The sequence below is a fragment of the Prionailurus bengalensis genome, chromosome C2 (assembly GCF_016509475.1).
Source record: "Prionailurus bengalensis isolate Pbe53 chromosome C2, Fcat_Pben_1.1_paternal_pri, whole genome shotgun sequence".
In the NCBI taxonomy this organism is placed as follows: domain Eukaryota; kingdom Metazoa; phylum Chordata; class Mammalia; order Carnivora; family Felidae; genus Prionailurus; species Prionailurus bengalensis.
In genome coordinates this window covers 130,095,607-130,107,920 of record NC_057350.1, presented here as the reverse complement: position 1 = coordinate 130,107,920, position 12,314 = coordinate 130,095,607, and the positions used below count along the sequence as shown (strand labels likewise).

General features: G+C 36.4%; 1 protein-coding gene across 5 annotated transcripts in view; it reads right to left on the bottom strand.

Annotated features, from left to right (window-relative positions):
- Nucleotides 1–12,314, bottom strand: part of TOPBP1 (DNA topoisomerase II binding protein 1) — a 61,691-nt gene that overhangs the window by 32,860 nt on the left and 16,517 nt on the right. For all 5 annotated transcript variants that reach the window (XM_043595372.1, XM_043595376.1, XM_043595373.1 and 2 more), the window contains 4 exons: nt 7,767–8,083; nt 6,922–7,094; nt 2,811–3,022; nt 1,073–1,359 (listed from right to left, as the gene is read on the bottom strand). In XM_043595372.1, coding sequence (XP_043451307.1) covers nt 1,073–1,359; nt 2,811–3,022; nt 6,922–7,094; nt 7,767–8,083 — 989 coding nt within the window. The remainder of the gene's footprint in view (nt 1–1,072; nt 1,360–2,810; nt 3,023–6,921; nt 7,095–7,766; nt 8,084–12,314) is intronic.

The window sequence follows — 12,314 nt, the reverse complement described above, 5'->3', positions numbered from 1 at the left end:
AGCTATAAGACCTGAGAGACCATCTAAATATACCTCATGATTTTATAGATGGGGATGATGGAGCCTAAAGAGGTTGAAAGAAGTAGGAAACAAAGCAGAGGCCTGATTCTAGATCAAACCAGTGGTTTTCCTCTATTTCTTAAGGCATAACAAGCAGTGCTAATCACAGCACAAAATGTTACTTTAGAAGAGATCTCAGGAAAGGTTTTGCTTGGTGAAAATTGTCCAAATATCAATGCATATTTATTTTCTGAAGATGAACAACCTGTAAGCTTTATAAACCTACTCCAAAACGCACCAGTAAAAATTATTAGAATGTTGTTTCTTAATACCCTATCAGCAAACTCTAATATATGAGTAATAACTATACTTGTGCAAAGGTTCATAGAAAAAAGTAAAAAATCATAAACAACGATTGGAATAGCCGCTTGAAAGGCCAACAGCTGTTAAAGGAACAACAAAGAAAATCATCTTTGGGGAATAAAAGGAAACCAATTATTGTCAAATGAGCTCTTGATTTGTGCATGAATTTTTTTTAGAAAGGGTGTCATACTCCAAGTGCTCAGGAGATCAAACAAAGAAGCAGATTTAACTCATCTTTTCAAGGGAAAGGACTTCAAAATAAGGTGATAATAGACACATTCTCAGAAAGCAAGCACCAAGTGCACTGCTAGAATTGAAACATCAGTAGCAATGTGTTTATAGGATTTATAAAATTATTTCATCACACCATTTCATTTGATCCTATGATAAATCTGTGAGCTTTCAGGGCAAGTGATATTCTCTTTGTACAAAAGAAAAAAACCTATGCTTGGATATGCCAAATGATCTGTCTAGAGTCACACTGTTCATGACAGATCTAGGACTTGAACCCAGTCCTGATTTCACACCATTTTATCTCCAGTTGTTATCTCAACCCTGAGTATACGGTGGGACTCAATAACATGAATCTACCTTCCAATATCTCTACAAAACTTACTACTACAAACTTTAGAGGTGATGCAGAATTTGGAGCTTTAACTTTATACACTACGAAATTGTTAACTCCAGGACCATTTTCTATGAACGTTACCTTCACATCAAAGGAAGGCTTGAAGAGTTTGTCTTTGGACAGAAATTTTGATGGTGTATCCAGATGCAAGGAGGGTTCCTTCTGAAGCGGCTGTCCTACTGGTGGGGACACAGACACTTGTTTGGTGTGTTGGGAGATCACGGCATGGAAAGCTTTACTCTGAAAGCTGTTCATATCTAAAGGTGTAACGGCTGTTTTCCTGTGAGTGTTCAGGTGTGTGACAGGATGCTCTGCAGTATCTGGGCTTACGTTCACCCTGTTTGTTATTTCAGTTTCCAAACCTTGTTCTAGAGATTTAAAATGAAAAGAAACAAATGTGAGCCACTAATGTTATCACCTGTCTCTAAAGAGACACACCTGAAGTGATCTTTTATACCTTGTTAGTTTTCACATGAATTCTCAAGTATACTTTAAACCACAGTTATATATACCCACCTTTTAAACGTTTATTTTTAGAGAAAAATAAAGTGTGAGGGGGGGAAGGGGCAGAGAGGGAGAGAGGGAGGGGCAGAGAGTGCTGAGCCCGACATGGGGCTTGAATGCGCAAACTGTGCGATCATGGCCTGAGCTGAAGCTGGACGCTTAACAGACTGAACCATCCAAGTGCCCCCATATGCCCACTTTTCAAAAACAAAACAAAACAAAACAAAATGATGTATTAAAATCTATGTTGAATTAGACAAAGCACATCAGCTGAAACAATTAATGAAATTTTCTATTTCATCTTGTTTAACTTGAAATATTCTCAATAAAGCTCACAATTTGCCAAAAATTATCTAAGTGTCATCTTAAGTCAATGGCAGAGTTGAAAAAAAAAAAATCCCAATTATGTGTACTCTGAGTTAACAAATACAGTGGAGTTTTTGGAAAGTCCTTAGTGAAATCTTAATATGTCCTAAACATCACTTTGCCTCAGTTGTAAAATTTCCAGTCTGTCTGGGTAAGTAATGGCTCTGAGAGCTAATCCCAAGATACTGATTTGACCCTGAAGTTTGCACAGAGATGCCATCACCTTAGAAGAGAAGCTACCGTGTCTTTCCATCCGCTTATCTTTTTTCAATATTTAACAAAAACAATTAGATGGCTAGGCCATGCCAGCCCAGTGCTAGCCAAGGAAAAATATATAATGCACAAGACATGCATATTTTTTGCCCTTTCAGAGCTTATAATGAGTGGGAAGACACAAAAGCAAACTAGAATTAGGATATTGGGATCAGAAGCATAAAAGGCATAATGAAGGGAGTTTTGGCCAAAGGCTGTACTTGGTGGATTAAGGAAGGTTTCCCAGGGAAAGTGACATTCCAGCTGAGAACTGAAAGATAAGGATGAAGAGGTAAGCACGAAGTAGGCTAGAGAAAAGATGTAAAAGTCCGAAGAGGAGAGGAAGGGAGAGCACATGAATTATAGTCAGTGTGAGCCACAGAAGGAACAGTAAATGGGATCCGAGCCCACATCTTAAGGCTTCAAACGTTGAGACCCTAGATTGCTAGAAGGTTGTTTTGTATCTTCCAGCTTTCAGACAGTACCTACAGTGGAGAGCAGATACAAATTAAACATCTGTGCTATGAACATGTTTATTTTGCCACCCGATAAGGAATGTCCAACATCACATGCACTACACGCGATGTGAAAAGCAAAACTCAATGAACTTTCCTAAAAACAAGCTTTGGCACATTCATATTCCAGGAACCATCCAATTGTAAAAATACATACAAAAGAACAAAATAAAAGTACTAACCTTCTTTAGTTGACTTTTCAATCAGAAAATGGCTTTCACTTGCTCTCTTTCCCGTTCTAGCAGTCTCCAATAGCCATGATATGTTGACTGCCGGTAAATTCCACTTCTTGGCAGCTTCGTATTTAGAACCACTTGGTTCCTTCAATACAAGATGTGTACTGGCAAACATGCCTTTCTTTGCATTGGATTTGCGAACAAAGTATTCTTGAACGCTGAAAAGTATATTTAAATAAAAGCAAATGGTCATATATACAACTAGTGTGCAAACTAAGAAGAAAGTTTCTAATACAACTGTTGTTAGCGTTCTAAGATCATACTTGCTGATAAAAATTTGATACACTTAAGAATCCTCTTACAAATGCTTACTCCAAGGTAAAAATGCATTGCTACAATAAAACTTTTTATAACAACATTAGCAAATTAGACTTTCAAGAACTAACCAGGAAAATTACCTCCTTAGTCTCACCTACCCACCTTGGCCTTTCTTCCCAAAAGGAGGCATGGAACTAGGGAGCATAGAAAGGTTATGAATAACAGTTGGATGCTTAACTGACTGCTCATCTTTCTAGCTCACTATGTCTTCCCAAAGCATCTTCACACATAATCTCATTTGATACCCTTTTAAAAAAAAATGTTTATTTATTTTGGGGCGGGATAGGGCGCAGAGAGAGAGAGGTAAAGAGAGAATCCCAAGCAGGCTCCATGCCCAGCACAGAGACCAATGTGGGGCTCCATCTCACAACTTTCCTGCTTCTAACCTTTTCTAATGAAATTAAGAATGTTTGCTTATTGCCCTCCCTAAAAACTTTGGATGGCACTTTTACTGGGATGTTAAATTTATATATCACTGTAGGGGAAAGAGAAACTTTATAATCTTCTTTCCAAGAACATGTGTATCTTTTCTATTGTTCCCTTAATAGAGTTTTATAAGCTTCTATAAGTCTTCCAAGTTTCATGTTAAATCTGTTGGTATTTTATCTCTCATTGTAACCTTAGCTTTCATTAGCTTTTCTAACTGGTTGTACGAATGTCAATGGTTTCTGTATATTAGTTTCCTACATAGCCATTTTACTGCATTTTTCTCTGAGCATTGCTTTGGTCTACCCCATGGAGTCTGATCTCATTCTTTTGCTATTGTTACTTTCTAGATTTTCTACAACTTCAGGGTTTTGTTTTTAGTATTTGTGCATTTTTGAGAGACAGAGAGAGAGAGAGAGATAGAGCACAAGTGGAGGAGGGGCAGAGAAAGGAAGACAAAGAATCCAAAGCAGGCTCCAGGTTCATAGCTCTCAGCACAGAGCCCGACGTGGGGCTCGACCCCATGCACCGTGAGATCATGATCTGAGCCGAAGTTGGATGCTTAACTGACTGAGCCTCCTACGCACCCCATGCAACTCAGGGTTTTTTTAAACGTTTTTTATTGTTTAGTATAATTCAAATACAGGACACAACAAAAAAGGAAATATATAATTTAGCGCATTATTATAAGATGAAAACCCTTGTATCTACCACCTACATCAGATGACAGAATCTTGCCAGCCACTCCAGAACCTTTCCAACATGTCTCTTACTCAATTACAACCCCACCATCCCTCCCTTCTTAATAACAGTAGCCACTATTTGGGTATTTATGGTAATCACTCCTTACCTTCTAGGTTTATCACAGAGTGCATCCTTAAACACTAAATCTATATAAGTAAAGTTTATTTCTGAGAAAGAAAGAGGGAGAGAGAGCGAGCGAGTGTGCAAGCAGAGGAGGGGCAGAAAGAGAGAGAGAATGAGAATCCCGAACAGGCTCCACACTGTCAGCACAGAGCTCAACATGGGGCTTGACCTCATGAACTGTGAGATCATGACCTGAACTGAAATCAAAGAGTCTTAACGCTAAATTGACTGAGTCATGCAGGCACCCTACATGTTTGCTTGTTTTGGTCTTTTAGCTTATAGGATTCGTCCTTTTCCCTATCCTGTTAATGTATATTTGTGAAGACACTGTATTATTTATAACATAAGGTTATCTCCAAGTCTGATTTTGCTGACTGCATTCTATGCTCTAGTTTAACATACTACTCTCCTACTTCCTATGAATCAGTAGTTGAATCTAAAGGCTTCATCAGACTGACGTCACATCACTGTGGTAAGGCCACTTCAAGGTGGCACTATGCTCTACATTAAGAGACATATAATGTCTGTTTTCTTCTTTATTATGTGATTACTGATTTTCAAGGCTCGATGCTATCATATATATCATATATGATATTATGAGTTATAACCCTATCCTTCATTTATTTGTTGGAATACCTCTGAAAGGGAAACTCTGTCTTATCCGTTATTATGGTACTCTGATACCGATTACATAGGAAAGACTGGATAAATACTTGATCCTTTCTCTTTATCTAACACTTTCAAAATAATGAGCTGGTCCTGCTTCAGGTGAGCCCAAGCCCCACATCGAGTGAGCCTCATTTCTCTCTCTCTCACAAAAGAGAAAGAAAGAAAGAAAGAAAGAAAGAAAGAAAGAAAGAAAGAAAGAAAGAAAGAAAGAAAAAGAAAAAGAAAAAAGAGCTGGTTTCCTAGCATCTTTCAACATGACCAATTAGCTTTCTTTGGTGTCATTATAAAGTCTTCATTTAATATTATTTGAAGTGTTTGCATCCACTGCCATTATGATCTCTGGTGACACATAAATTTCCTGTCTTTGGCCAGTGGAGGTCCTTTGCACACAACTTCCTTAGTAGTCCTTGCTATCTGGTCTGACAATATTCCAGACTTACTGGCACCTTTTGTGAACTTAATCATTTCTTTACATTTTAATTTCTTTTAGTGGGAAATGGTATTTTTAACATCACAATCTAGGCACTGGAATTGCTTATTACCATTCGGTTGATAATGATTTCTAGATATATAAATGGTTTTGAATTCCTCTTGGAACCAAGAGTTATGAAAAACAGTTCTAAAATGTCCAGTTAATAAGATCTTTTCATTTTCTATTTCTACTACTCATTTCTAATCTTTTTGCACTGTGATTAGAGAATATGGTCTGTGCTCTTTCTAGTTTAGGAAATTTACTGAGGTTTTCTTTGTGGCCAATTTCACAGGCAATGTTTATAAGTGTTCCACAGGCACTGGAAAAGGTATATTCACCTTTTCAGGATAGGGGACTATGCTACTGAAATCTAGATCTTTCCCTGTTTTCTATTTGACCTGTCATGAAGTAAAAGATGAGAGTTAAAGTCTCCTACAAGTCATGTATTCCTGTTGATTCCACCTCCTATCTCCTAAGTTTTGTCTTATGCATGACAGTCATGTTCTTTGTGGTGTGTGTGTGTGTGTGTGTGTGTGTGTGTGTGTGTAAATAAAACCTTCAGTGTAAATAGCTCTTTACTTGCGGTGCTATTCTTTTTCTTATTTAACACCTTTTTAACTGAACCCAAACTTGTCTGACATTAGAACTGCAACTCCTTCTTTCTTTTTGTTTGCATTTCTTTGACATACCTTTGCCCATCTTTTTTTTTTTTTTCTGAGATGTTCTCAAATCAGTTTGTTTTAGGTATGTCTCCTGTTTAAAATCATTTTAAGTGTTGCTTCAAGATCTAACCTAAAAGAATTTTTTAAAAAAATTTCTTTTTATTTTGAGAGACAAAAGAACTTTTAATATAAAAGTTTAGTCCATTTACATTTACCATATATATAACAGTTTGGTACTTCCTTTTAAAACAGCCACCACTTAAAGTTCACTTAGGGGTTGGGCTCATGTGGATTTTGGAAGTAACTTTTAAGTTTTTTTTTTCCCTTCCCAAGAATTACTGAAAAAGAATCAATCATCCATATGGTACATGGAAGGGAATAACGCTTAGATGTGTAATATTCAATAATGGCCCTTGTATCAGCTTTAGATTTTCCCTTTCCTGGTAGGTAAGCATTAATGCCCGTGATCTTAACATCTGCCAGGAATCCATCTAGTAACCCTGAACCATCACGCAGGTACACTACATAACTCCTAAAAATATTATAAAGACACTCAGCCTAATTCCAATTTGAATTTTCACCAATTAAGTCAAAAGCATAAAAGGTACACCATGATAGTAGGTGTGTGAAAAATACCTCATACCTTGCTCCAAGGCGTTTTGCTAAGAATATCAACGAATCTTTTTCGGCTCCTGCACACTGGCTGAATGAAATAACACAACCCTCTAAAGGAGTCATTCCTGCCATTACTGAGACTGGCACGAAGAGAGGATTTGACTTCGGATCAACTAAAGTCTGATAGTCTATGCAAGTTACCTTTTAAAAACAAGAGAAACAATAACAGCAACCTGAAATGAGCAACCAGTGGTTAATACTGGGTTAGTTACAGCAGTAATTTTAGTTTAGATGAAAAGCAATTTTACTTTAATATAACCTTGTGTATGCTCATTCTCGATATATTCCAAATTATAATTAAAAAAAATCAAATTGTATAGGATATTAAGATCAGTCAGGTTTATCACCAAAATTAGGAAATATTGCTTTAAATTTAATGTCTTCCAAAGTATTAGTTTATAAATTTTTTTAATTCTTGTAAACTTAAAAAAAAATGGTGAAGTTACCAGTGTTCAGCCAGTAACAAGCAACAATACAAAAGTGCCTGTCATGCTTTGGTTGTGAGAAAACAGGGAAGACTGAACCAGTACAAGATGACCTGGAATAACTTTCTTAGAAGGAAAGCTGCTCTTGTGGCCCCAAGGAAACAATAAGCTCTACTCTACCAGGACCAGGACCAAGAAGCTTGCACATTTTCAGATCTTAGAATTTCTTTTGCTAAAAGCAAAATCTAAACTGCTCAAACATAAATACCAATATACCTAAACTGCACCGCACTGCCTAGGAAATACACATGAACACTTCCGGCATCTGACATCCTTCGCATCTGACATCCTTCCACACTACATTTCAGCTACTCCAGGGTTTTCTTACCAGCCACGTATTTGTAACGACTTCTCCTACAGTTGCTTGTACTTCACACCCCAGCAGAGGAACCACAGCATAATCAGCAACAATTCTGCTCTGAAGGGAGACAATTTTTCCAGCATTTTCTCTTATGACGTTTGCAATATTAGATTCATTTTCACTACTAAAACCCACAACAAGGAAACTCTTTTGGCTAAATAAACCTTCTTCAGTAATTGTAGAAGCGTCAGGATGGCAATGAGTGACAGAAGACTGGTTTTCTTCTTGCAGGGAAATATGAGTAGAGTCATTAAAGGGCTCAACTTCAGACTTGGCAGCTTCAACTGAAAGAGACAAAGAAATGTATTCTACCAGATATAAAGGTAACAGGGAGCCTGAGAATTGTGACCACACTTAAAAAAAAATTAAGGCTCGGTAAGTACACAATGAAGAAAAGATATGAACCCATCCTCTTGGTTACCAAGAGTATTGTCACTATTTCCACCTTCGGAATGATAACAGCAATCATGTTACTGTTCTAAATGTTCTTACTATACTAGAAACTCCGAATTAGTTGAAAATTTTAAAGCACCAGTAACTGGGTCTCAGTTCCAAAACTTGTTTTAATAATTCACAACAGAATTGAGAAAATATCATTAAGGAAAAAACAGAAGTAAACTCCTAAAATTTCCATATGAAAATTGCAGCTACTTAGCTACTATATGGATTTAAGAGAACTGATTAAGAACCCAAGCAAATGGTCTCAACTATTTCATTTTAGAATCAAGTTTGCTTATAGATGGGTAGGAAAAAAAAAAACCAGGTGTATAAAAACATAAATGTCAGAAACTAAAATATATAATACCTAATATACAATAAACATTGTCAAATCAAGGCTAAAAGTTTAAAAGGGCAAAACTCGGTAAGGTTTTTAGAAACCCTAGTGGTGCTATGTACAGGGATTGGCAAACTACAGGTTAGGGGTCAAACTGGGCTCACAGCCTGTGAGTTAAAAATGGTTTTTAGGGGCACCTGGGTGGCTCAGGCGGTTAAGCATCTGACTTCGGCTCAGGTAATGATCTCATGGTTCGCAGGTTCAAGCCCCATGTCAGGCTCTGTGCTGACAGCTCAGAGCCTGGAAACTGCTTCAAATTCTGTGTCTCCCTCTCTCTCTGCCCTTTCCCTGCTCATGCTCTGTCTCTCTCTCTCTCAAAAATAAACATTAAAAAAAGAAAGGTTTTTGCATTTTTAAATGGTTGTAAAAACAAAATAAAATACATACAGAGACAGAATGTGACTGACAAAGCCTATAGTATTTACCATCCTGTCCTTTACAAGACAAGTTTGCCACTGCTTTATGGGATCTCAACAAGCCTGGAAGCTATTCACGGATTCTTCATTTATTCATGTACATGTAAAGCACATACATGTGATTAGTGCTCGTGACACTATGAGGTTGATAATACTAGTATATCTATAGCCTTTCTTCAAGAGGAATCTCAGGATTAAAGAAGTTAAGTAATTTGCCTAAAGTCATACAGTTAACTGCAGAAATGATATATAAATCAAAGGCTGTCTGACTTCAGAACCCATAACACTGTTACAGTGCCACCTTCTCATTCCTATCCTCATCTCCAACAGATATTAACACTGTAATTTTTAAACTATTGCCATATAAAATAAAACTTAATAAATAAAATTTTCCTACTTCATACAAGTAGATTACTCTTATTCATACTCTGAAGAAGCACAGTTTTATCTAGAACATTTACTGATCAATACATCAGGAGACTCTTTGAACTTCAGATTCATTATATAAAGAAAAAGGGTTAATAGTGTATTTATAATTTTAGAGATAGGTGAGGATGAATAAGCTTAGAAGGAAACAAAGGTGATATGACACACAAAGGCAATATGAAAATAGAAAATATCCTGGAAAGTAATGTTTAAAATAGCTATTCTTTTTACTTTTTTAATTTAAATTCAAGTTAGTTAATATATAGCATAGTATTCATTTCAGGAATAGAATTTAGTGCTTCATCACTTACATATGACACCTAGTGCTCATCTGAACAAGTGTCCTCCTTAATGCCTGTCAACCATTTCGCCCATCCCTCCACACACCTCCCTCCATCAACTCTCAGTTTTTTCTATTTAGAGTCTCTTACGGTTTGCCTCCCTGTTTTAAAATAGCTATTCTTAATATAAAAGACTTTTTTGCATTTATAATTATTTTATAATCACATCTAGAAGGGAAAAGAAACAACTTTGTTTGATATCTATATCCTGCTGGTGAAATGGAAGATGGAAACCATGTAGAATTTTATTTTATTATTTTTAATTTACATCCAAGTTAGTTAGCATATAGTGCAACAATGATTTCAGGAGTACATTCCTTAAAACCCCTCAGCCATTTAGCCCATCCCCCCTCCCACAACCCCTCCAGTAACCCTCTGTTTGTTCTCCATATTTAAGAGTTTCTTATGTTTTGTCCCCCCCCTGTGTTTATGTTATTTTGCTTTCCTTCCCTTGTGTTCATCTGTTCTGTGTCTTAAAGTCCTCACAGGAGTGAAGTCATATGATATTTGTCTTTCTCTGACTAATTTCACTTAGCATAATACCCTCTAGTTCCATCCATGTAGTTGCACCATGTGGAATTTTAAACTAATACATAAAAACAAACTGGCAATACTAAGTTCTTATAAGCTGCAAGTAAAACCCTAAAGTTACGAAGAGACTCAGAATAAATTAGCATGTTCTACAGCGGTCCTTTCCATTTATTTGAACAGAATCCTTCTTTCCATCAGATCTCGTTTAGGAGCCCAATAAACACATCTTGATAAACCTAATACTAAGTAAGCACTCTCAAAAATAATTTTGCTTTAACTATAAAGAACTTGATTACATTCTAAGGAGCTTGGGGATTCTGTCAGGTTCACTATCATTAAACCCTTCCAAAGTAGGTAGACCACTAACTGCCAGAGAAAGGAAGATTTGAGAAACTAATCACTTGATTCCACCACGTACCCTTGGCTGAAGGATAATGCATAAAACTGCTGAGTCAGTCTGCGGCTTTTTTATGCCAAAACATCCTAGAAAATTGAGGATCTCCTGACATAATGTACTACTAAAGCATAAGCAAATAGTCTGACAAAAACCAATTTTTCAATATACCATTAACAGAAATAGTGTGTGTGGGGGGAAAAACTGGACTGGTAACGAGGAAAGAAATTAAATGAGTAATTAAAAAACTCCCAACAAACAAAAGCCCAAGATGAGATAGCTTCACAGGTGAGTTCTACTAAATATTTAAAGAAGAGAGAATACCTATTCTTCTTAAACTATGCCAAAAAATAGAAAAGGAAGGACAACTTCGGAATTCATTCTATGAGCCAGCATTATCCTGATACCAAAACCAGATAAAGACACCACTAAAAAAAAAAAAAAAAAAAACCATAAGCCAAATAACCCTGATAAGTATGGATGCAAAATCTTCAATAAAATATCAGCAAACCAAATTCAACAATACATTCAAAAAATCTTTCACCATAATCAAGTGGGATTTATTCCTGGCATGCAAGGATGGTTCAATATTCGCAAATCAATCAACATATCACATCAACAAGAGAAAGGATGAAAACCATACAATCATTTCAATAGACACAGAAACATTCGACAAAGTACAACCACCACTGATGGAAAAAACTCTCAACAAAGTACGTCTAGAGGGAACATACCTCAACATAATAAAGGCCATATATGAACAACACTCAGCTAACGTCATCCTTAATGGGGAAAAACTAAGAACTTTCCCCCAAAGGTCAGGAACAAGACAAGGGTGTCAACTCTCATCACTTTCATTCAACACAGTACTGGAAGTCCTAGTCACAGCAATCAGATAATAAAAAGGAATAAAAGGCATCCAAATCAGTAAAGAAGTAGTAAAACTTTTACTGTCTGCCAATGACATGATACTATATATAGAAAACCTGAAAGAATCCACCAAAAAATACTAGAACTGAGAAACAGATTCAGTAAAGTTGCAGGACACAAAATCAGCATACAGAAATCTGTTGCATTTCTATACACCAGTAACAAAGCAGCACAAAGAGAAATTAAGAAAACAGTACTATTTAATAAGATATCTAGGAATAAGTAATAATAATAGAGGAATAAATCTAACCAAAAAGGTGCAAGACCTGTACTCCAAAAACTATAAAACACTCATTAAAGAAACTGAAGACAACACAAAGAAATGGAAAGACATTCCACCCTGATGGACTAGAAGAACAAACATTGTTAAAATGTCTATACTACCCAAAGCAATCTACACATTTAATGCAATTCCCATCAAAATACCAACAGCATTTTTCACACAACTAGAACAAACAACTCTAAAATGTATATGGAACCACAAAAGACCCCAAAAAGCCAACACAATCCTGAAAAAGAAAAGCAAAAGCTGGAGGTATCACAATTCTAGTCTTCAAGTTATATTACAAAGCTATAGTCATCAAGACAGTATGGCACTGGCACAAAAACAGACACACAGGTCAGTGGAACAGAATAGAAAAT